The following is a 26820-nucleotide window of genomic DNA, read 5'->3' as shown; positions in this document are numbered from 1 at the left end:
TAAATGAGGAGATACAGTGCAGGAGAGGGGTCCACAGTAAATTAAGAGACACAATGGGGGAGAGGGCCCACAGTAAATGAGGAAACACTGTGGGGGAGGGTGGTCCACAGTAAATGAGGAGACACAGTGAAGGAACGGGGTCTACAGTAAATTAGGAGACACAGTAGGTGAGGGATCTCACAGTAAATTAGGAGCCACAGTGGGGTAGGGATCCCAAACTAAATTAATAGACATAGTGGGGGAGGGGGGCCTAAGTAAATTTGGAGACAGAGGGGGGGAGGGGGTCCTACAGTAAATTAGGTGACACAGTGGGGAGGGGGCCAACTGTAAATTAGGAAAAACAGTAGGGGAGGGGGGCCCACAGTAAATTGGCAATTTACTTTGGGCACCTTTTTCGCCCCCAGTGGCCAGAGAACTGTCAGACATATTATATATTGTATGTGCTCACTCTGTCACACTCTGGAGCCAGCAATGTTCCTTTGCTCCTCTCTACAATCTGCAGACGCTGTTTGGGCAGGAGCTTCACCAATCACAGCACAGCTCCTTGTCTGAGCTGTGCTGTGAGGTCACACATTGAACACTAATGCTGATTGGCTGCACTGCAACCAGTCAGTGTAAGGCTTATTTACTCCTGTCCAAGGCAGGGAAGAGGAGCTGGAGACCCTGTGAACAAGTGAGGGTGGGACATCTGTGTCCCATCAGCCTCAGTCAGCTGTGATTGTGTTGCCTGGAGGGAGCACAGTGTGATGACCGTAACGGAAGCCTCATCAGCAGGTGATGTGAAGGCACTGCACCTGCTCTTCCCATCACTTGCTGATGGGAGAAATTACTGTGGAACAGAAAAGCGCAATAGGGTCTTACCCGGTAGGGAAATTGATAATTGTCAGAAAAGGAACACTAACCTTATCGGATTGTGAAACAGTCACAACTCCTTAATGCACATGTATTAATGGTGATCAGCCGCAGCCCTGAGGAGTAGATGTAGATATCCAAGGTAGAAGAAATCGGGTTTTAAAGCCGCGCTGAAATCATGTATTCCAAGGTTAATTTAATTCCTTGATTGTTTATACAGATCAATGCGTTTCAGAGATAAATCCATCTCCTTCATCAGGACATCAAAGGAACAATGAATCATCCATGATTTCATCATGGCTTTAAAACCCGATTTCTTCTACCTTGGATATCTATATGACTTGCTGATGAGCAGTGCAGCTGGCCGCCGGGTATAGAATAAACCAGGCACCCCTCGATGCATGTGATCAGTGCAGCGGCAGGAGGACGGGCCTACCGGGGGATTCTCTGGATTCCCAGCGTGCCAGACCGTGCCTGTACTCTAAGGTATTACTTCCTTGTGATTTATTACATTTATGTACTAAGCTGAATTTACTAGAAGTTTTGTGCAAAACCATAATAGTAGAACTCAGCTTTATATGGCACATATTAAGGTGAGTGAGGCATAATTGCTAGACATACGACTAACATTTATGGACAATTGTCATTTTTGTCCATAAGCATCTGATATTATAATTGCCTTTTAGAGAAATCATATGCTCAATCACTTGAGATGCACTTAAACACTGCATTTCTATATACTAACTACTCCTTCTTGACTGTTACGCTCAATGCAATATTTGAGTTTGAATATTTGCGTTTATATCACTGGGCATATAATGTATAAGCGAGTCTTCAAGTAATATATAATGTGGCATTTTTTTCACCTAACATATGTGTTAACTACTGTAAGATAAGTTCACATGCCCGCTTGCACATTCCGTTTGTTTTGAGTTTTAGGAAGAGACAAATGGAATTCATGTACAAAAGTGATTCATCTGAAATAATTCTGCAATTTTTTTTGTGTTCTGAAAAGGAATACCCAAACAGAAATTAGAGTACTCCATAATAGTGATGGGTGTACTTGCAGATACTCGGGATCGGCAGGTATAACCGGGTTAAAAAATAAAAAACCCGGTTCATGCGCAGAATTGATCCCGTATATCTGTCCAGACCCCGGTCCCCATATAAATCTATGAGGACCCGAATAAGGATCTTAAAAATGGTGGTAAAATGAATAGGGGGATTAGAGCAGGCACTTTATACTTACCAGTTGCTGCATGGCTCGAACACTACTTCCAGAGCTTCTCATTATCCTTCATACATGTGCACTGCTTCCCCCACCCAACAGTTTTCCCGGCGTCTCTAAGTGGTTGCAGTCAGACGTGCCTCAACCCTTTTTGACAGCGTGTCTGCTTTCAATCAGAGACGCTGTGTGTGCATCTCTATTGCTGTAAAAATAAATAAAAAATTGGTGTAGGATCCCTACATATTATAATACCCAGCACAGATAAAGCCTACAGCTGCAGGCTGCAACCCCCAGCTGTGCCCTTACCTTGGCTGTGTAATAAAAATAAGAAGGACTGCATGTATCTTTATCATTATTTAAATAAATAATTTAAAAAACTGCCGTGCGGTTCCCTCCAATTTTGATACACAGCCATGATAAAGCTGACAGCTAAGAGTTGGTATTCTCAGGCAGAGGAGACCCATGCTTTTTGGGGGCCCCAACCTAAAAATAGCAGCTAGCAGCCACCCAGGATTTTCGTATCCATTAGATGTGACAATCCCGCCACTTTACCCGGCTCATCCCAATTGCCCTGATGCGGTGGCAATTGGAGTAATGTGTTAATGACATTTCACAGCAGCCATTAAGCCTGAGAATACCAGCACCCAGCTGTTGGCTTTATCATGGCTGCATATTAACACTGGGGGATGACCGCACGCCGATTTTTTAAAATTATTTATTTACATAATAAAAAAAAAGCTGCATGTGGTTTTCCTTTTTTTGATACACAGCCAAGATAATGATCACATGCTCGGGGCTGCAGCCCATATGCATTATCATTGCTGGGTGTCATAATATGGGGGGACCCTATGCCAATTATTTTATTTATTTATTTTTACACCAATCTAGATGCAGACAGCATGTGTGATTGAAAGCAGTCAGACACACTGTCACATAGGGTGGAGGTGTTGTCTAACTGCAACCAGAGATGCGGTGACTGCTGGTAGGCAGGGAAAGCAGTGCAAATACATGAAAATAATGAGCAGTATCAGAGGTAGAGTGAGCAGACCCCCGGAAGATGTGTACAGCCATGCGGAGAACGGTAAGTATGAAGCACTTGCTTTGTACTTGTTTTCTTTCGTTTGTCTTTGATTTTTTTTGTATTACCCGGGTGGCCAGATCTGGATTGTTATCTGTAGTTCCCTGAGAACTTTGAGCATGGGGTCGGTGCTCATGTTTTTTTGAACCCGAGCGAATACAGACTTTTAGGCGGGCTTTGCACGTTGCGACATCGCAAGCCGATGCTGCGATGTCGCACGCGATAGTCCCCGCCCCCGTCGCAGGTACGATGTCTTGCGATAGCTGGTGTAGCAAAAATTATCGCTACGCCAGCTTCACATGCACTCACCTGCCCTGCGACCGTCGCTCTGGCCGGCGACCCACCTCCTTCCTAAGGGGGCGGGTCGTACGGCGTCATAGCGACATCACACGGCAGGCGGCCAATAGCGGCGGAGGGGTGGAGATGAGCAGGATGTAAACATCCCGCCCACCTCCTTCCTTCCGTATAGCCGCCGGCGGCAGTTAAGGAGATGTTCCTCGCTCCTGAGGCTTTACACTCAGCAATGTGTGCTGCCGCAGGAACGAGGAATAGCATTGTACCTGTCGCGGCAGCGCAATTATGAAAAAGTCGGAGACTACACCAATGATACGATAACGACGCTTTTGCGCTCGTTAATCGTATCATCTAGGATTTACACACAACGATGTCGAAAGTGACGCCGGATGTGCGTCACTTTTGATTTGACCCCACTGACATCGCACGTGCGATGTTGCAACGTGCAAAGCCGCCCTTACAGTCTGGGTCTGTCCATCAGTACTTCATAATAATCATTGAGGGTCATTTCTTTTTTCGTAACTGATGCAATACTTCATTAGCATAAATTCCATTTGTCTGTTCCATTTTAACAAAATATGCAAGCGGATATTTGAACATAGGCTTAACTGAGCTATATCAAGTTAGTTGTTGCATTACAGTTTTCTGCTTCAAGATATCTTGCTGCATCTTGTGAAATGATAGCAAAAAAATTACATATGCATTTTATTAATGTATAATTGAGTATTTAATCAAATACTATGTGTATCATTTGCTGTGTACTCTCAAATGTTCATAGCCACCATCATTATTTTACATTGCCTATTTGTAGCTAGTCTGAATGTGATGTATTATGTCTATATACCTATCTGCCTTTCCCTTTAGAAATTAATCGGCCTTGCTCTTTTATTGCGCTTTCTTTCACAGCTTGTCTAACGTTCCTCCACATTTCCTCTCTCATCAGAGTTCCTTTAGTGTTCTTTCTTATTAAGTCTTCCCTTATCATGGCCGCTGCATTCATCACCTTGCCACTATTTCTGATCTTTTTATATGAGTGAATGCCTTTTCAATCTGAGAAAAAAGTAAGAGCTATAAGAAGTTTTGAAAATACATCACATTTCTATTGTATTCGCTTTATTCCGAATCGGTACGTGCTGAAGTCTGATAAGGGATTTTAATCAACTACATTACAAATTAATATGCCATCATCAGCTGTAATAGAAATGAAATGTCTAATACAGTTTAGCTTTCAGCAATAAAGGATAAAAATTGTGATTAACGGAAATCTATAAAATCAATAACGTACATCTGGAGACTGTATGATGTTTAAATGAAAAATGACACTTTGTAAAGCATCTTGTGAAGTTAAACACATTGTAAAATTTATATTATATGTATATATATATATATATATATATATATATATATCTACACATACACGCGCACACACACGCACACACACACACATATGGGTGTATTGGTGTATTTATTTATTTGTTAACGGCCTTTAGCTGGATCTCAAGCCATGGCAACTTGAAGGATAAATGCTCTGTGGAAAGATTGATCTTGTGCAAGCCTAGATGGGTCCACTTTGGCCTTCTCGACTGTTTTCTCGATTGTAGCAAGCCACTGAGATGCTGGTCTGCCTCTTCGCCTAGTTTCTTCAATATTTCTGACTATGACGTCCTTCTCCAGTGATTGCCCTCTATATATGATGTGTCCAAGTAGGCAATTCGTAGCTTGGTGATCCAAGCTTCGAGTTACATGTCTGCCTTGATTTGTTTCATAATTGATTTGGTTGTTCTTCTTGCCATCCGTGGCATTGATAACATCCTTCTCCAGGAACATATTTCGAAGGTGTTGATCCTTCTTCTGGCTTGTTTCTTTATTGTCCAGGTTTTGCATCCATATATTACTACAGAAAAGCTCAGACTATGTACAAGTCATGTCTTCGTCACCAGTGAAATGTTTCTTGAGTTGAGGACCTTGTCCAGTGACATCATTGGTGATTTGTCCATAGCTATTCTACTATTGATTTCCAGTGTTGTTGCTGCATCATGAGTTATTATTGATCCAAGTAGGTTGAAGTCCTTTGAAACTTTCAGTTTGTTGCCATCCATCTTAGATGTGTCCCGATCATAGCTGGCAGTAGTCAATATCTTTGTCTTCTATGTATTGAGTAGGAGTCCCATATTTGAGCTTACAATCTTGACACTATGTAATAAGTTCTTTACTCCATCTATGCCTGTTGCTATCAGTGTTGTATTGTCTGCATATTTCAAATTGTTGAGGATGCATCTAGCAATTTTGATTCCTTCTTTTTTGGCAACTCCAGCCTTTCTGAAAATATCTTCTGCATATAAATTGAAAAGAAATAGTGAGAGTTCTACTTTGAACCATGCCATGTCATCATGTTCCATTAGGACTTTTGCTTCTTGGTAGATGTGAAGGTTCTTGATGAGACTGATCAGATATTCGGCACATCCATATTCTTCATGGTATTCAAAACTTTCAGGTGGTCAACAGTTCAAGTTTTGCGGTAGTTGGTGAAGTAAAAATAGGAATCTTTATTATATTATTTGGCCTTTTCCATTATCCATCTAATTTTAGCAATTACATTTCTTGTTCTTCTGTTTTATATGAATCTTGCTTGTTCCACTGGTCATTCTTTGTTAAAGTAAGGCTGTTAGCATCTTTGTAGGCTCTTCAGTAGAATTTTTCTGGCATGAGGTATGACAGCAATCATTAAATAGGGTCCACAGTGAAAAGCATTCTTCAGAAAAGGAATAAACAACAATCTTGTCCAGTCTTTTGGCCATTTACCAGTTATCCATATCTATTGATATGTTTACTAAAACATATAGAAGATACAGTTATATAATCAATATGGTCTTAAAGTGCAGACTCTCAGCTTAAATGTTAAGGTATTCACATCCTAATTGAAGTAAGGGTTTACGCATTACAGGTATTTAATATGTGGCTGCCTTTTTTTTGAAGGGACCAAAAGTAAATGGACAAATATCTCAAAAGCTCTTGTACCGTCCCGCGGGCTCGGCTGTGGCCGCCGAGCCGCTTGGATCCGTGCTCGTACGGGGGGTGGCTCGAGCTCCTCACTGACCCGGGGGTCACGTTGTTCTGCAAGAGGGTTGACGCTACACGCAGGGACTTCGTTGGGGAGTTCCACGGCCGGGGCCGCGGTGGTTTGTAAGGGATGTAAGTTCGTGACGCCACCCACGGGTTGTGGTGAATGGATGGACACCACCGCTGCCATTGACTAGGCCTCCTGGGGACGGTGTTGCGCAGCTTGGTGTTGACCCCTCTGTGGGTAGGGGAGTGATGGGCCTGGGGGCCCGAGGGAGGTGCCGAGGCGTGGGGACGGGTGCGTGCTGGGTGCTGATGCTGTGCGGCGCGGCCCGAAGGCCAGGTGTACTCACTATGACACAATACACTGGAGTCTGTGGTAAACCAAACGGGATGATGAACGGGGCTCGCAGCCAGCTGCAGCTTCTCCCTGAACAGGTTGATAGTTTCCGCCTTTCTCCTGCACCTCTTTGTGTGAATGTTCTGACTCCTATGCTTAAGCAATGGTAGTCCGCTCCCCGGCATGCTGGGTGTCGGGAGAGCCCTGTTTGCGCGTAGATGCTGGCCCTTTGGGTCTCTATGCCTTGGCAGTGGCTTTACCCTGTATGGTTGGGCTGTTGTCTTCTAACGGGTCTTGTGTGGGAAAGGTCCTTAAGTCCAGTCCTCAATCAGTTGATTTGAGTCAGCCCTGTTGGTTCGGGGCTTCATACTGGGTCTGAATACCCCTCCTGGTGCTCTGGTTTCCAATCGGTTCCCCCGGTTTGGTGCCGGCGGGCCAACGCCCGACCCCAGTCCCTAAGGTTCCACCGGCTGTATTCCCAGCTCCTGCAGGCGGCGACCACCGTCTGCCTCCTTGCCAGAGGTGACTGGGCTCTGACCCAGACACCTGAGTAGACTGCTGGCAGGTCTGGTCACAGATCTGCCCTTGAACTCGACCTCTCTCCTTCACTGTCAAGACTCATCTACTTTCTGCGCTAGAACTTGTGCTTTTCCCGCCTCCAGGCCTGTGAACTCCTTGGTGGGCAGAGCCAACTGCCTGGCTCCACCCCCTGGTGTGGACATCAAACCTAGAGGGTGGTGACAAGGTTTTGAAGTTTGGCTGCTGTCACCTTTTTAGGGAGGGGTTGTGTGTGCATGGGACTACCTGGGACGACCTGACTAGTCCAGGGCATCACACTCTTTAGTGGGTTATTCCCTCATTAATACAATATCAATTAAGTCGGTAAAAGGTCTGGAGCTTATTCCAGGTTTGACATTTGCATTTGGAAGATATTCCTGTGAACCCACAACATGCCGTCAAAAAAGTTCTCTATGAAAAAAAAGATCATCCTTAGGCTGAAAAAAATTAAATCAATCAGACACATAGCAGAAATGTCAGAAATGGCCAAATCAAACTTTGATACATTGTGCAAAAAAGGGTGCACCAGTAAGCTTGGGAACGCAAAAAAACCTGGACATTCACAGAAGACAATAGTGGTCAATGACTCCTTTCCATAGTGAAGAAAAACTTCTTTGCAACATCCACCCAAAGTGAAGACTTCAAAAGAGCAAATACAGAGGGTTCACCACAAGGTGAAAATAATCAATCAGCCTTAAAAATAGAAAGGCCCGATTAGACTTTGCCAAAAACATCTAAAGAAGTCAGCCCAGTTCTGAAAAAGCATTTTTGGGACAGATGAAACTAAGATTAACCTGTACCAAAAAAATGGGAAGAAGAAAGTATGTAGAAGGCTTGGAAAGGTATATGATCCAAAGCACATCACATCTACTGGCATGGGCATGCATGGTTTCCAATAGCACTGGGTGACTAGTGTTTATTGATTATATGAATGAAGACAGAAGCAGCTGGATTAATTCTGAAGTGTACAGGACAATATGTTCTACTCAGATTCAACCAGACAACTGAGGTCAACTGCAGTTATGGCCTGACAATGCATTGCAAAGGAGGAAACCTAGTATTTAGTGACATCCATGGCTTCCAGATGTCAGACAGTCATTGTCTGCAAATACTTCTCTACAAAGTATTAAAAATGAACATTTTATTTATGGTGAAGTTACTTTGTCCAATTACTTTTGAGCAATTGAAATGTAGAGACTTTGTAGAAAAATGGTTGCAATTTCTAAAAGTTTCACAGGATATTTGTGTTTAACCCCTTTAATAAAACATTAAAATCTACACTTCAATTGCATCTCCATTGTTTTATTTTAAATAAAATTTTTAACAGGATAAAAACTGGAAAACAAAAGGCGCAATAGGGTCTTATCCTTCAGCAAAACCAGAGTAGAAATAAGCTAAGCACGCTCACCTGTTAAAGTTGTGAAAGAGTCACAACGCCCAAAGCAAACTCAATGAACCAGGCTGCAGCAGTCCTGTGAGATATCAAATGTAAACTGGAGGAGCAGAAGGAGGTATAAAGGCCACTTTACACGCAGCGACATCGCTAGCGATGGCACCCGCCCCTGTCGTTTTTGCGTACCGGCAAATCGCTGCCCGTGGTGAACAATATCGGTAGTGTGCGTCACATGAACTTACCTTCCTAACGACGTCACTGTGGCCGGGGAACAACCTCTTTTCTAAGGGGGCGGTTCGTGCGGCGTCACAGCGATGTCACACAGCGGCCCACCAATAGAAGCGGAGGGGCAGAGAGCAGCTGCATTATCAACACTCCCACCTCGTTGCTGGAGGACGCAGTAACGCTATTGTTCGTCGTTCCCGGGGTGTCACACGTAGTGATGTGTGCTGCCTCAGGAACGACAAACTACCTGCAACTAGAAGTTCAACGACATTTGGAAAATGAACGACGTGTCAACGATCAACGTTATTTGAAGTAAGTGAGATCGTTAGGTGTCGCTCGTACGTGTCACCTGCAATGACGTCGCTAACGAGGCCAGATGTGCATCACGAATTCCGTGACCCCAGCGATATATTGTTAGCGATGTCATTGCGTGTAAAGCGGCCTTTACTGCGCTGCCCGTGACCGGGAAAATCCCCCCAAAAAAATTTTCTATAATAAAAGGAGTCCCCTTCTTCAGGAGAGGAATCACTCTGATGCAGTATATGACTTTATTTCTCAGTATTGACAAAGTTGAGAACCATAGATGCATTGATCGGCTAAAGGAAACTTACTGCACAGATGAAAGACACATAACGCTTCCTTCCCTTTAAAATTGGAAAATGTCCTGTAGTGGCATTAGATCATAACTGAAAGCAATTCTTGAGACCTAGTTTCACTCATTTACTGTTCTTAAAAGTCTGTTCAGAAGTTGAATTTTGCAGCAGGACAACTCAAAACATTTTAATGTCATGAAGAACTATCCTCTGAATAAAAAAGAAATAAGGAGTCATTGAAGTGATATTATGGTCCTATAGGGAATTTAGATACTTACCCATTATGCAATCCCTAATTTAAGCATGTGATTATCATGGGATATTAAGGGATAACTGGGGCTCTGGGTTGCTAAACTGGTCCTCAGGCTAGGGGGGGCTTGGCTGTCACAGATGCCAGATATGTCTGATGGTGACGATGTTTGAGCTGCCTTCCTTACCTTGCTCCTGTACAGCCCTGATCTAATAAATCGTCTCCCTCACCCCAGCAGAGGGCTGAGACAGGAGAGGTAGAACCTACACATAGCAACAGTGGGAAACCAAAACTTGATCACACAGAACGCCTACACTAAGGTATTAGACAACAAGTGATAAGGAGAAAAATAATGCGGGCGTCACACGAGACGAGCTATCGTGCGATGCATCGTCGGGGTCACGGTTTTCGTGACGCAAATCTGGCATCGTTTGCGGTTTCATTTCGTGTAACACCTCTGAGCGATGCTGAATCAGTCACAAATCGTGAGTCGTGTAAACGTTGCTTATTTTTAAAAAATCGTTTATTATTCATGGCGCCGGTTGTTCATTGTACCCGGGGCAGCACACATAGCTCCATGTGACACCCCAGGAACGATGAACACAGCTTACCTGCGTCCCGCGGCACCCGCTGGCTATGCGAAAGGAAGGAGGTGGGCAGGATGTTTAAGTCCCGCTCATCTCCGCCCCTCCGCTTCTTTTGGCCGGCAGCTGTGTGATGTCGCTGTGACGCCAAACGTCCCTCCCCCTTTAGGAAGAGGATGTTCGCCGTCCACAGCGAGGTCGCTCAGCAGGTAAGTACGTGTGACGGCGGTTTAACGACTTTGTGAGACACGGGCAGCAATTTGCCTGTGACGCACAAACGACGGGGGCGGGTACGATTGCTCGTGTGATAGATCGTACCATGTGACGCCCGCATTAGAGTATGTTGGAAACAATGAGATGATGAGAGAACACCACAACAACTCCACAAACAAAATAATACATTCCCCAGCAGGACTAGGATACAACAACCCATTTCCCAAGGTAGCTAAAGCCATAGTCTGCATACGAAAAATGGCTCCTCCATCTTAAAAAGGCAGAGAGTGACTGTGATAGGTCTCCCACTACATGTCATCCAAGAGGTAACCAACAGGGTAGCAGAAATTAACTCCTGCAAACCTGATCACTAATGAGAACACAGCTGGTTGATGCCCGAGCCTGTCTGTGTAACTCAAAAGCACCAAAGGAGGCATAGTGAGGAGCTTCAGACTCTGCAGTGTGAACAGCATCAGGTGTAGCCATGGCACTCGGTGTGTTTAGAGCCAAACACCGTGTGACAATGATGATCAGCAAATTTATTCTAAAATAGGACAATGTCCCAACAAATACAGCCATTTTCATTATGAAATATTTTCTTAAAAGAACAAGGAGTCCTAGAAATGATAACATGGCTCCCACAGAGCCCTAATCATATTATCAAGTCTGCGTGGGATGAAAAGATGAACATGAAAAGATCGAAAAGTTTGAGCAAATCTTCATGCTCATAAGACATGGTTAGTTCTCCAAAATATTTTTCACCACCTTCAAAAACTGAGTGGTGATATGATGTTTTTAAAAGTCTGGTCACATCAAATACTAACATGATTTAGATTTCTCTCTTATTATTTACTTTTGCATTTTGTCCATTGAAAAAAGTAAAGTTTTGTTTACCTCTATTTTTTAAAGCATTCTTACTTTGTTTTATTTATATAAGTTTGGGCACACCTTCTCATTCAAAAAGTTTTCTTTATTTTCATGACTCTGAAAATTGTAGATTCACATTGAAGGCATGACAACTATGAATTAAGACATGAGGAATGAAATACTTAACAAAAAAGTGTGAAACAACTGAAAATGGGTCTTATATTCTAGGTTCTTCAAAGTAGCCACCTTTTGCTTTGATTACTGCTTTGCACACTCTTGGCATTCTCTTGATGAGCTTCAAGAGGTAGTCACCGGAAATGGTCTTCCAACAGTCTTGAAGGAGTTCCCAAAGATGCTTAGCACTTGTTGGCCCTTTTGCCTTCACTCTGCGGTCCAGCTCACCCCAAACCATCTCGGTCCAGCTCACCCCAAACCATCTCGGTCCAGCTCACCCCAAACCATCTCGATTGGGTTCAGGTCTGGTGACTGTGGAGGCCAGGTCATCTGGCATAGCACCCCATAACTCTCCTTCTTAGTCAAATAGCCCTTACACAGCCTGGAGGTGTGTTTGGGGGTCATTGTCCTGTTGAAAAATAAATGATGGTCCAACTAAATGCAAACCGGATATAATAGCATGCCGCTGCAAGATGCTGTGGTAGCCATGCTGGTTCAGTATGCCTTAAAATTTTAAAAAATACCCAACAGTGTCACCACCAAAGCACACCCACACCATCACACCTCCTCCTCAATGCTTCCCTGTGGGAACCAGGCATATAGAGTCCATCCGTTCACCTTTTCTGCATCTCACAAAGACACGGTGGATCCAAAGATATCAAATTTGGACTCATCAGACCAAAGCACAGATTTCCACTGGTCTAATGTCCATTCCTTGTGTTCTTTAGCCCAAACAAGTCTCTTCTGCTTGTTGCCTGTCCGTAGCAGCTATTTTACTATGAAGGCCTGCTGCACAAATTCTATTCTTAACAGTTGTTCTAGAGATGTGTCTGCTGCTAAAACTCTGTGTGGCATTGACCTGGTCTCTAATCTAAACTGCCGTTAATCTGCGATTTCTGAGGCTGGTGACTGGGATAAACTTATCCTCCGCAGCAGTGGTGACTCTTGGTCTTCCTTTCCTGGGGCGGTCCTCATGTGAGCCAGTTTCTTTGTAGCATTTGATGGTTTTTGCCACTACACTTGGGGACACTTTCAAAGTTCTCCCAATTTTTCAGACTGACTGACCTTCATTTCTTAAAGTAATGATGGGCACTAGTTTTTCTTTACTTAGCTGCTTTTTTCTTGATATAATACAAATTCTAACAGTCTATTCATTAGGACTATCAGCTGTGTATCCACCAGACTTCTGCACAAAACACAACTGATGGTCCCAACCCCATTTATAAGGCAAGAAATCCCACTTATTAAACCTGACAGGGCACTCCTGTGAAGTGAAAACCATTTCCGGTGACTACCTCTTAAAGCTCATCAAGAAAATGCGAAGAGTGTGCAAAGCAGTAATCAAAGCAAAAGGTGGCTACTTTGAAGAACCTAGAATATAAGACATATTTTCAGTTGTTTCACATTTTTTTTGTTAAGTATTTCAGTCCACATGTGTCAATTCATAGTCGTCATGCCTTCAATGTGAATCTACAATTTTCAGAGTCATGAAAATAAAAAAACTCTTTGAATGAGAAGGTGTGTCCAAACTTTTGGTCTGTTAGTATATATATATATATATATATGTCTATACACAGACATACACGGCATACTGTAGTTTAGTACATCAATTTAAAGAGTAAGATTTCAATCAGTATCTCAGTAAAGGCCAAGAACAACATTTTCATAGAACAGTTTTTAACTTATAACAGTAAAGGGATGGTTCACACTTTTTTGTTATTGGCCACATCGTGCCTGTGAGCAGCGCTATTGCGAACCGCTCTTTCCCGTCGCCTGACCCCCAGGCTCCGTGACCTTGGGGATCCGGCCCCAGTCTCCATGAGTCACTGGGCACATTACAGCCCAGTGTCACAGCGCAGCACTTCCCTGCTCACTCCTCCTTCACTGCAGAGTGCACAAGCAGGAGGAATGCTGGGTTGTGATTAGCGGTAAAATTCCGCCCATAGCCCAGTCACTCAGGGAGACTGGTGATGGCTGTAGATGCCAGTACCATATTTACACTGTCAATAATCTGGGCATAATCTGTATACGTAGAGTACAGCGATAAAATTAGGTGCCACATACTGTGCGCTCCCTGTAACTGATTCTTTAAGGTAGGTAGATATGAGTCAAACTAAATGGAAAACATAACTTACCCAAGTAGTTGTTGCTTTTTGTCATTTCTGTAACGTTGATTTTTGTTGCCCCCTCTGGAATTTCCACAACTTTATGGTAGCCAATTTTACTTAGCACATGCTTGAAGACTCCCGATACAACTTTACAAGCCGTGTTATCTCCTCCACAGACTCCACATTTGTCAAGCACTTTTTCTGATCCCAAATAGTCATCACAGCCAATAATCTGTAAAAGAAAAAGGATACAGTGTCAGAGAAAAACAGACTATCAGACATAATGTGACAATGTAGACTTAATGTGAATATCTGTCAAGATGGAAACTAGTCTATTGAAGAAAAATATTGTTTAAGGATCTTGTGCTTTAAAAGTTAGTCATTTAAATGATATTGGATTAGTTACTACTACTAGGTGGACCTGTAGAAGCGCCACTCTAAGAGCGAAACGGCAGCCGTCCTCCTCGCTTCCCGCATCCTCCCTATGCCTCATGTTTTCTATGTGAAATAAAGGACCATTTTTTTACCTTCGCCGGGTGAGAGCCCCTCTCTCTCTTCATATTTGACTTAGTTACTACTATTGTATAAGAGATCACATGAAGAGGTCTTCAGGATACTGTATTACTTGCAGTACAATATTGCATTGAATTCAATATAAATACAAGACGCCTCAGAAAGAGGTCTATATGTTATTTTAAAGCATGGGGTACTGTGTGATAAAATGTCAGATCCTTAAATACCAAAAATGATTTATGCATTTTATGAACCCAATGGGATAACGAAAAAAGGCTGGAGCCTACTTACCATAGGAAAAAAATGTCCAGAACACACCAACAATAGCCTCAGTATGTCTAAGCTTTGACTTTTAATTTTTTGTGTAAAGATGTGTTTTGAAATACAAATTCAGCAATCACTGAAAAGTGCATAAACTTTATATTGCACCAACTTTGAAATGATTTTCGAAGAACAATCAGTACACCAGTACTAGGAATCTCTGCGAGTCCAGCTTTACTCACGCTTCTTGGAAATCTGGTTTGAATTCTCACATAGATAAACTCCATTCAAAACTACATTTGGCAATACATTGGGAATATATTTTTCTTAAATAGTAATTTCCTAATATAATAGCAGTGGAACTGCTGCCATTAGCTGCGGGAGCTTCTGAACCTACTTCAAGTAAAATCAATTTCTCGCTGCTTTTTGCCTACCCATAAGGAGGCCATCACAATCAATGCACTCTGTCAGATAAAAGGAGTCAGAGACAAAGGTGCACAAGGAATCATGTAGAGCACGCAGCTGAGGAACGAGGAGGTCCAGTGGTAGACCACCCCAGCGGGCTGCTGTTAGTACAGCCAATACAGCTGGACATACAAGTTACATAATGTAATGTGTATGAGGTCATTCTGTCTGTCCCCCCCAATATTTGCTATGCTGGATTTTATCATGCCCAATCCATCATTCCCTTGGAAGATGCACCATGTCCATGTGGCAATAGATTTATACACTCCTGTGAACTAAACATTTTTCTAAATGGGGATAGATATCTACATCTATATAGTCAACTTTGCTTTCTGCCACAAAGGTTGGCTAGTCTTCAAAGCAGGAGAGGAGAAGGGGTTAACACCGCACATTCAACAGAAAAGATGTAAAATTGTTGAATAATTAATAATTATTTTATTCTATAGGTCTACGTGTTTCGAGGTATGGAACCTCTTCCTCAGGACCAAAATATCAACAATACAAAATTTTGGTCCTGAGGAAGAGGTTCCATACCTCGAAACGTGTAGACCTACGGAATAAAAGAATTATTAATTAATCAACAGTTTTACATCATTTCTGGCGAATGCGCAGTGTTAACCACTTCTCCTCTCCTGCGTTGAAGAGTCGTCCATGTGGGGCTGCGGTAGCCACCATTATCTGTATGCTATCTGTGGTGGTTGAGACCACATTAGGTGAGTGTATATTATTACACATTGCCCTTTTATTTATCTGGTAAGACCCTATCAGTGCTTCTGTTTTCTAGTTTATCACTACAAAGGTTGGCTAGAGAAGAATCTCATAGCATTTGTCCTAATAAAAAAGCTACAGAATTCTTAAAGTATGTGCACATGGTGTCTTTTTCAGTTAGATGTTGTGCATTAGTTGCCTGCAAAATCAACACAAAAGTGTCACATAAAATGAACATATTGCACATCAATGTAAAAGCGACATTACAATGTGCATGCTGTGTCTTATGTCATGTCTTTTAAAGAGGACCTGTCATGTAGAAAATGCTATTAATTTGCAGATATATGCTTAATTTGCATGTAAATAGAGCAAGAAAAGTACAGCACCAGGGAGAAAATGAAGTTTATTCCTCCAGGAAGCTGCTAGCTTTCAGTCATACAGAAGTGCCCGCACGGCTCCAGCTGCCACCTGCAGCAGAATGAGCAGCTGATGTGCATCAGTGCACAGAAATATTTTAGTTTAAAGATACAAAAAAGTGACCCAACCCTTTCAGGAAATAAATCTATATTTTAGAAATATTATAGCATAGATAGAGCGCTAACTCAAAATATTAGACATTTTGTGTGATATTTTATTACTAACTTGCTATTGGAGGGTTAGTTATAAAGAAAACAACAAGATAAATCTTAAAAACTTGTAGACTTATTGAGGATAGATGAATCTGCTGTAATAACTCCTGAATATTTGATAACTTTCTTAACTGTAACAGTGTTAGATAGCAGGTGCTGAAAATATTGCTACTGTACTCTACTTGGATTGCATTTTACAGACACAAATCACTATACATCTTCACAGATTTCAGGGAATAACTTGATACCCTCTTCAATTAATTCCGCATTAATGGTATATGACGAACCAAAGACAGGTAATTCCTTTGCATTTACACTAACACAATTGGCAAGAATAGAACTTGATGGAGATTAGAAGCTCAAGAATGGCATCTTCACCAGCTGGCATCTTGTGAATGAATGTAGCCATTGTTCCAGTAACACCAGTGATTCTTTTCTTAAGATTCACCCAGGTATTTGTTAACGCAAATGCACCTAATTACCTGAGAAAAAGATATACTAAGGGCTCAAAGAATACATATAGTGCTGGCCAAAAGTATTGGCACCCCTGCGATTCTATCAGATAATACTCAGTTTCTTCTTGAAAATTATTGCAATCACAAATTCTTTGTTATTATTATCTTCATTTAATTTGCTTGCAATGAAAAAACACAAAAGAGAATGAAACAAAAATCAAATCATTGATTATTTCACACAAAACTGCAAAAATGGGCCAGACAAAAGTATTGGCACCCTTAGCCTAATACTTGGTTGCGAACAACCGCTTCCAGTAACCATCAATGAGTTTCTTACAATGCTCTGCTGGAATTTTAGACCATTCTTCTTTGGCAAACTGCTCCAGGTCCCTGAGATTTGAAGGGTGCCTTCTCCAAACTGCCATTTTGAGATCTCTCCACAGGTGTTCTATGGGATTCAGGTCTGGACTCATTGCTGCCCACTTTAGTAGTCTCCAGTGCTTTCTATCAATCCATTTTCTAGTGCTTTTTGAAGTGTGTTTTGGGTCATTGTCCTGCTGGAAGACCCATGAGTCCATGACCTCTGAGGAAGACCCAGCTTTCTCACACTGGGCCCTACATTATGCGGCAAAATTTGTTGGTAGTCTTCAGACTTCAAAATGCCATGCACACGATCAAGCAGTCCAGTGCCAGAGACAGCAAAGCAACCCCAAAACATTAGGGAACCTCCGCCATGTTTGACTGTAGGGACCGTGTTCTTTTCTTTGAATGCCTCTTTTTTTTCCTGTAAACTTTATGTTGATGGCTTTTCCCAAAAAGCTCTACTTTTGTCGCATCTGACCAGAGAACATTCTTCCAAAATGTTTTAGGCTTTCTCAGGTAAGTGTTGGCAAACTCCAGCCTGGCTTTTTTATGTCGCGGGGTAAGAAGTGGGGTCTTCCTGGGTATCCTACTATACAATCCCTTTTCATTCAGACGCCGACGGATAGTATGGGTTGACACTGTTGTACCCTCGGACTGCAGGGCAGCTTGAACTTGTTTGGATGTTAGTCGAGGTTCTTTATCCACCATCCGCACAATCTTGCGTTGAAATCTCTCGTCAATTTTTCTTTTCCTTCCACATCTAGGGAGGTTAGCCACAGTGCCATGGGCTTTAAACATCTTGGTGACACTGCGCACCGTAGACACAGGAACTTTCAGGTCTTTGGAGATGGACTTGTAGCCTTGAGATTGCTCATGCTTCCTCACAATTTGGATTCTCAAGTCCTCACAGTTTGTTGGTCTTCTTTCTTTTCTCCATGCTCAATGTGGTACACACAAGGACACAGGACAGAGGTTGAGTCAACTTTAATCCATGTCTACTGGCTGCAAGTGTGATTTAGTTATTGCCAACACCTGTTAGGTGCCACAGGTAAGTTACAGGTGCTGTTAATTACACAAATTAGAGAAGCATCACATGATTTTTCAAACAGTGCCAATACTTTTGTCCAACCCCTTTTTTATGTTTGGTGTGGAATTATATCCAATTTGGCTTTATGACATTTTTTTTTTTCATTGAAGACAAATTAAATGAAGATAATACCAAAGAATTTTTGATTGCAATCATTTTCAAGAAGAAACTGAGTATTATCTGACAGAATTGCAGGGGTGCCAATACTTTTGGCCAGCACTGTAGCTTAGAAATGTAGAAACATGAAGAGGATTTCTTGGCATTTTATCAATATCTCCTACAAATACTTGATATCAGTATACAATAATTGATTAGGGCATTAAATGGCACTGAAAATGATAAGTAATATATTCATTGAGATTTATTATCCATCGTTTCCAAAAGTGTGTTGTCCCCTGCATATACCTTTTCCTTTGGCTTATCCCTCTCCTGAGTTGCTTCTTTCCCTCCACCCGTGTGAGCATTGGGTGTACCGTGCTCAGTCAGTTTTGCAATATTATAAAATAAAAAATATCTTCAATAGAAATCCCCATGATTACTACAATGCAAACAATTTCTATGCTATAAAAAATGGTCGACTGTAACAAAATCTTGTGGTTAGAAGACTTTTCCAGTGGTAGGCTAAGTTCACAAGAGTATATAAAAAAAATTCTATTTTTCATCCAGAAAAAATAGATTATTTTTCATTTAAATTGTCTCTTGTATGTCATCTGTATGTTAGGTCTTTACATCAATAAGGCATCCAGTTTTATACATCAATAATTCAAGAATATATAACTATAAAAATAGAATTTCAATGGATATACAGTGGGGAAAAAAAGCATTTAGTCAGCCACCAACTGTGTAAGTTCTCCCACTTAAAAAGATGAGGTCGGCCTGTAATTGACATCATAGGTAGACCACAACTATGAGAGACAAAATGAGAAAACAAATCCAGAAAATCAGCTAGTCTGATTTGACAAGATTTTTTTTGCAATTTATGGTGGAAAATAAATATTTAGTCATCTAAAAATATGCAAGATTTCTGGCTCTCACAGACCTGTAACTTCTTCTTTAAGAGGCTCCTCTGTCCTCCATTCATTACTTGTAGTAATGGCACCTGTTTGAACTTGTTATCAGTATAAAAGACAGCTGTCCAAAAACTCAGTCACACTCCAAACTCCACTATGGTGAAGACCAAAGAGCTGTTGAAGGACACCAGAAATAAAATTGTAGCCCTGCACCAGGCTGGGAAGACTAAATTTGCAATAGGCAAGCAGCTTGGTATGATGAAATCAACTGTGGGAGCAATAATAAAAAAATGGAACACATACAAGACCACTGATAATCTCCCTCAATCTGGGGCTCCATGCAAGATATCACCCTGTGGGGTCAAAATGATAACAAAAACAATTAGCAAAAATCCCAGAACCGCATGAGGAGACCTAGTGAATGACCTACATAGAGCTGGGACCACCGTAACAAAGGCTACAATCAGCAACACACTATGCCGCCAGGGACTCAGATCCTGCAGTACTAGACGTGTTTCCCTGCTTAAGCCAGTACATGTCTGGACCCATCTGCAGTTTGCTAGAGAGCATTTGGATTATCCAGAAGAGTATTTTGAGATTGTCATATGCTCTGATGAAACCAAAGTAGAGCTGTTTGGTAGAAACACAACTTGTTGTGTTTGGAAGATACAGAATGAATGCAAAGTTGCATCCACAGAACACCATACCTACTGTGAAGCATGGGGGGCAGCATCATGCTTTGGGACTGGTTTTTCTGGAAAGGGACCAGGATCACTGATCTGTGTACATGAAAGAATTAATGGGGCCATGTATTGTGAAATTTTGAGTGCAAACCTCCTTCCATCAATAAGGGCACTGAAGACGAATATGGCTGGGTCTTTCAGCATGATAATGATCCCAAGCATACTGCCATGGCAATGAAGGAGTGGCTTCATAAAAAGCATATGAAGGTCCTGGAGTGGCCTAGCCAGTCTCCAGATCTGGACCCTATAGAAAAGTTTTGGAGGGAGTTGAAAGTCCATGTGACCCAGCGACAGGCCCAAAACATCACTGCTCTAGAGGAGATCTGCATGGAGGAATGGGCCAACATACCACCAACAGTGTGTGCCAGCCTTGTGAAGATTTACAGAAAACGCTTGACCTCTGTCATTGCCAACAAAGGATATATAACAAAATATTGAGATGAACTTTTGTTATTGACCAAATACTTATTTTCCACCATAATTTGAAAAAAAAACCATGCCAAATCAGACGAGGGGATTTTCTGGATTTGTTTTCTCATTTTGTCTATCATAGTTGTGGTCTACCGATGATGTCAATTACAGGCCTCTCTTATCTTTTTAAGTGGGAGAACTTGCACAATTGGTGGTTGACTAAATACTTTTTTTTCCCACTGTAGATGCTGTCTATGTTGCATCTGTTTTTTTTTTTTGTTTTTTTCTTAAATTATTATTTTTTGTGTACCCATGATGCCATTTTTACCATACAGACAATTGGTGTACAGACCATTGCTGTGCAGGCTGTTTTCCACATGAATAAAAACCTACCAAGTAGTAGATGACTTACACCAAATGCAAATTATTCTCTAATCGCATATTATTGCCTGGCAAATCGTGGAAGATTTATGCAGGTATAGGCCTAGGGAAACGTGCAACTTTCAGATCATTTTCTCTTGTTTCAATTTATTTTGTGAAAGGTAATGAAAAAATATCAACCTAAGGCCTCATTCACACGTCCATGTTTAAACATATATGTTAAAAAATGTTACTGTGTCATCAGAGTTTTGGATCAGTGTATGGGTCGGTGTGTCCAGTTTCACTATCAGTCATCAGTGTTTTTCATGGATGGAGCAATAAATAAATTACAAAGCTTCTTTTATCCTTTTCAATGTTAAACACATAGAGCACAAAGATGGCAGTGCTTTTTATGGACCCATAAACTTATATTGGCCCCTGTTATCCATATTGCTGGGAAAAAAATGAACATGTCTCTGTGTGTTTTGCTTGGACATACAGTCAGTGTAGAAACACGAACATGTGAATAACACCTTAAACTATAATGGATACACAGTAATTCCTGCTGGAGACAAACGAGGCACCTCTGCTGGTGAAAGTGGCAGTGGTGCTTCTGCTGATGCTAGCGGCTCCCACATTTTTAGCCATGGCACAGCCTTTTTTTTTTTTCTTATACACTTTATTAACCATTGCCATTACCAGTTTTTATTTTAGCCCACATTTTTACAACACTATAATTTACTGTTGACAATTGTTTCATCCCCAATTTATCAACCTTTGACAAAAAGAACACAATAAGAAATTCTAAAATCCTAGACAGGTAAACACATATAAAAAATGCAAAATGTGGCGGTAGGCTGCAGTATTAGTGCAGCATGTATGATGTTAAATTGGACCAGTATAGCAGGTGTGAAAATGGACTTGTAAATTTAAATGTCTACATTATTTTTATTTTTTCCCTCATTTGTTCAACAAAATGCTACCCTTTTCCCAAAAATGGCATAATAAAAAAGGCTAGGTAGTTACACATTGATAAAGGGTGGTCTCTTAGTGATCATGTACAGATGTAAAGTTTGACTAGTAAAATACATGTTTAAAAAAATTTGTTTACGACACGTATACTTTGTGAGAAAGATAGTTTAAAGCTCTGCATTTTGGGGGGGAGGATTTAACACAAAAAAAAGTATTCCCCCCTAGGCAAAAATAATAGCACAATAAATAAAAAAACAAAGTACAGTTGCTTGTGACAATCAAGCACTCCGTCTGAACGTGGTATAAAAGAAATTCTGTCCATAGCTCCCTTTTCTCTGCTAATTTGTGGAATGCCTGCTGATGATCAATTGCCTAAATCCTCACAGGCTACATGATTCAGAGGACAATTATGCAGTCGGCTTAAACTAGCGACCAATAAGGGAGCAGCCATCTACCACCAATCCTGTAAGACACAATACACTGAAATGGGAATGGAGGGATATAAAAAGGGCCTTGCTCCTGTCACCAGTGTCATTCTACAGGATTTCAGCCTAAATTCCATGGATCCAGCTGGAGGATTTTAGAACTCCTGCATTGCCCAACACTGAGCCCACAAATTTGCTTTGAGAGCCCAGGTTGGGACAATCCAGTCACCTGGCTACATACTCTGATGTGCTTGGTCAGCTTCCTAAGCTTGCCACTATCTCCTCTCAGTCAATGCAAGAAAATGTGGGGTGCTGCTGGCTGGGATAGTGGCCCTGGATGTCTCAAAGTCACAAAGATTCTAATCCTTGGCGAGCCAGTGGAAGGGTGAGACTGTCGCTTGTACCATCTTGTGTTCTTGCTATCAATATAGTATATGCTATTGACTAGAGATTAGCGAATCTGATGTTAGGTGTTTAGTATGATCTCAGACTTTTGCAAGAAAACAAAGTTCAGGTTCAGAGTTTGGGTGCTTTACATATACAAACCACTAGCATGAGCATTGCTGTGCATGGGTATGCATGGTGCTCAGTGTGGGCCGCTTGCAGTGTTTGGTTGGCTCACACTGGAGGCAACAACAGCATAATATCAGATGTAATGTGCACCTCCACCAGAAGTGTTCTGTTTATGGCTGTCTGCATGTGTGGAGAGACTCAAAATGCCAATCAGTGACTTCAAATGCAGTTCAGTTAAAGTCTGTGTCCAAAAGTCAACTTTAAAAAAGTTCAGCTGGACCAAAAGAACCCGATCTTCAATGGGCCCACTCATCTCTACTATTGATTGTTGGGAATAAAGTCTTGCCGAGTGTGGTACCTTTACCCTGTGTTATCTGTGTAGTGTTATGCCCACCAGAAAGTAGTACAAGCATTCAGTGGGATTAGCTCTGTTCGTGCAGTCTTTCTAAAGACAGTCAGGCCAGCGGACGAGAGCACCCACTGACCCTCCTGTCTCCACAGCTTGCATTGAAGAGTGACCTCCAGCTTGTTCCATAAAACAATAGAGCTACCGGCAGGTCCCAAATTGCTGGAGACCAATGAGAAAAGGTGAAAATGCCATGCTAGAGGGTGAGTATAAGAGTAGTGGTTGAGACCTTACATTAAAAAAACACTCCAGGTGTGAAGAAAAGCTGGGGTGGTGATTTAACTCTTTAACTTCATTTTTACGGAGAAATCTGCCTAATACATAACCACATGGCAACACAATGAGTATGTAATAGAGAAGAACTCTATGTATTAACATAGCCGCTACCCGCATAGCTCTGCTTTGTACATAAGGTCTGTGGATCATTTAAAAAAAAAAATCACATTTTTCCCCCTACCCAACCTTATTTTTTATGAGCTTTCACAAGCGCAGTTCTGATAGTATTGTGAATGGTTGGAGCAAGTATTACTTGATTTGAATAACTTTTCTATCTAACATTATTGTTGGCTTTTAATCAGCCCTAGTTTGTTTTTCTAAAATTATTGTATCCGTTAGATCTCAAACAATTCCAAATGTCTGGTAAAAATGGGAAAATATAAAATTCCAAAACAGCTGGAGGAGGTCGCTCAAGGATAAACTAAGTTACAACAGTGAAACAAAAGCAAGGAAGACATAAAATAAACAAGAATGGGTGAGAAAATGAAAGCCATAAGGATCTATTGTATATTTCATCAAAACCGTCACAAAGATGAACAGTGCCCGAGTATAACACATCGCATATGTTCCACGTCAACATAAAATGCACTTTAATAATTAAATACGATCATGCAAAATGTCTCAAAGCAATAATATGGAGGAATGTGTAAGGATAGGAATCACACAGATCTAAGATTTTACATACCATAGAGCGTAATAGCTGCCAAGCTGAAACTGAACTTAGAACATCTGCTTCCATTTTTCAACGATTGGAATACACTATTCTATATTAAGTCAATTAATATTCAATAAATATGGGTCATGCAATAGAGCTTGAAGTGCTTATCCAAAAATGTCAAAAATTCTCAAACAAGTAATTCTCAAATGGGAAGAACAGTGTAAAGGATTAAGAAAAAGTCTAAAGAAATAAACATGATGGATTGAATACAGGTGGGACATTGGATGCACCTAATGTAATGTGTTATAGAGCCACCGAGACAAAGTGATTAGTGCGAAAAACATATTGCTCCCTGCAGGGACATTTAACATATGTGTACTTACAACCTTGAATATTTGGAATGTGATAAAGTATGATTTCAACCCTTTATGTCCTGATGCAGCAAAAGTAAAGCAAGTGTCCAGATGTCTCCCAAAGGTCCATGAAAACACAGTGAATTCTAGTCTGGCATCATGGATGTCCTCTTAGGAAAACATCTCCTCCATGAGGATTGTCTTGTATTGATTTACACAATTTAATTTGCATAATTATACATAAGTGTAGCATCTTTAGGATGTAGCATAGACTGTGCGAACCATTCATCAGAAACTGGTTATTTGACCATGAATTCGGTTTGCAACATGTATCAAGAACAAAGAATTATTAAAGCTAAAATGAAAACCTAAAAATCTAATTGATATCTTAGAAAAGAATTAAGGCTGCAGGGTTCTTGTCTTCTAGGTCATTCTTATTGAAGAATAGTGCTACCTTATGTGATGGTGGGATATGGGGGAGGTGTATCTTGCTGTACAGATTCCTATTTTAAGCTTGGTTCACTGTCCATTATTTCTACTGCTTCTGTGTACATTGTATTGTTTGTAAATAATCACCCCCTATAGTGCAAGGTTATAGCCTTTTGAGGCGCTTCCGTCCCTGGGTGTGGCCTAGAGTCCACCTACTGTAAACTCTCTGCTTACCTGGGAGATTCAGGCAGTCTGTTTGGAGAACTTGAAGTGAGAAGGATTGAACCTCTGGGAGAAGCTTGGACTTCTCAGAAAGACCTGGACATTTATCGCTTATTGGATTATAATCATATTTCTAGAGTAATTTTACCCTCTGTTTTGTGGATTGTTATGGACCATTTGATTTGCTTGGAATAATTGCTCTTTGGATTGTACAGCCATCTCTTGCTCTGTTGATTGTGGGATATGGGAGAACGACCCTGTCACACCTCACATTGCATCTACATGAGAACAATTAATTTATGGAATAGCCATCCTTTAGAACTCGTCATGGTGGAACTATCGATGGGTTCAAAAAGGCTTAGATTCTTCTTTAGAATAAAATAACACAAAAACTAACAAATGTATAAAATGCTTGCTCGGATTGTAGATTTAAATCAATAGATATTTGGTTATCAGGAGGTAAAAATCTGTTTTACGGCAGCCTGGATCATACATTAAAGTACCTACACCACTTTAGCTATGTGCTCTCCAATCCATCGGGTGTACTCTATGGACATGTGTCTCATGTCATGCATAGTTTTTCTTTTGTTTAATGGGTGAAAAGAATTTCAGGAATTTTGAGAAAAAGTAAAAAGTTACTTTTGTCATAATTTTCTGTGACCTGTAACTTTTTCAATTTTAAGGTATATGGGGCTGTGTAAGGCTTTGCACCAATTGGCACGTGGAATGATGTGCCACCCTGCCAGTGCATGTTACATGCTGCTGTCAAAGATTGACAGCAGCATTTAACATGTTAACAACCATGGGTGGAGCATATGAATGTTATATGTTTTGAAGGGGTTAATAATGAAAAAGTATGTGATCTGAGTAAATTTGAAAACAACTTTAGGCCCTGTGCGCACACTATAGTTTTTGATGCGTTTTTGGGTGCAGTTTGTGGCCTTAACCCCTTAAGCCCCCGGGCGTTTTCCGTTCTTCCGTTTTTTGGGTTTCTTTTTGCTCTTCTTCCGAGAGCCGTAACATTTTTATTTTTCTGTCAATCTTGCCATATGAGGGCTTGTTTTTTGCGGGACAAGTTGTACTTTTAAATTAAACCATAAGTTTTGCCATATAGTGTATTGGAAAACGGCAAAAAATATTTCAAATGTGGAAAAACTGCAAAAAAGTGTGATCACACAATAGATTTTGGGATATTTTATTCACCATGTTCCCTATATGGTAAAACTCATGTGTAGTTGTGATGCGTGAGGTCGGTGCGAGATTGTAGACACCAAATATGTATAGGTTTACTTGTATCTAAGGGGTTAAAAAAAATCACAAGTTTGTCCAAAAAAAGTGGCGCACGTTTTGTGCCATTTTCCGAAACCATGGCGTTTTCATTTTTTGGGATCTATGGCTCAGTGATGGCTTATTTTTTGCGTCTCGAGCTGACATATTTAATTATATTATTTTTGTGCAGATGCTACGTTTTGATCGCCTGTTATTGCAAAAAACTTGCGGCGACCAAAACGCTTAATTTTGGCGTTTGGAATTTTTTTTTGCCGCTATGCCGTTTACCAATCAGATTAATTGATTTTACATTTTGATAGATCGGGCATTTCTGAACGCGTCAATACCAAATATGTGTATATTTTTTATTTTTTTAACCCTTTAATTTTCAATGGGGAAAAAGGGGGGTGATTTGAACGTTTAGGGTTTTTTTTATTTTTTAAAACTTTTTTTTTACTTTTTTTTATTTTACTAG

At 41.0% G+C, this 26820-nt stretch overlaps 1 protein-coding gene across 2 annotated transcripts in view; it reads right to left on the bottom strand.

Moving 5' to 3' along the window:
* Window positions 1–26820, bottom strand: part of THSD4 (thrombospondin type 1 domain containing 4) — a 1079410-nt gene that overhangs the window by 160146 nt on the left and 892444 nt on the right. For both annotated transcript variants that reach the window (XM_075345712.1, XM_075345713.1), the window contains one exon: window positions 13845–14049. In XM_075345712.1, coding sequence (XP_075201827.1) covers window positions 13845–14049 — 205 coding nt within the window. The remainder of the gene's footprint in view (window positions 1–13844; window positions 14050–26820) is intronic.

Source organism: Anomaloglossus baeobatrachus, chromosome 4, assembly GCF_048569485.1.
Source record: "Anomaloglossus baeobatrachus isolate aAnoBae1 chromosome 4, aAnoBae1.hap1, whole genome shotgun sequence".
Classification (NCBI taxonomy): domain Eukaryota; kingdom Metazoa; phylum Chordata; class Amphibia; order Anura; family Aromobatidae; genus Anomaloglossus; species Anomaloglossus baeobatrachus.
Note: the sequence above shows the minus strand (reverse complement) of the source record. Positions and strands in the feature narration are given on the sequence as shown.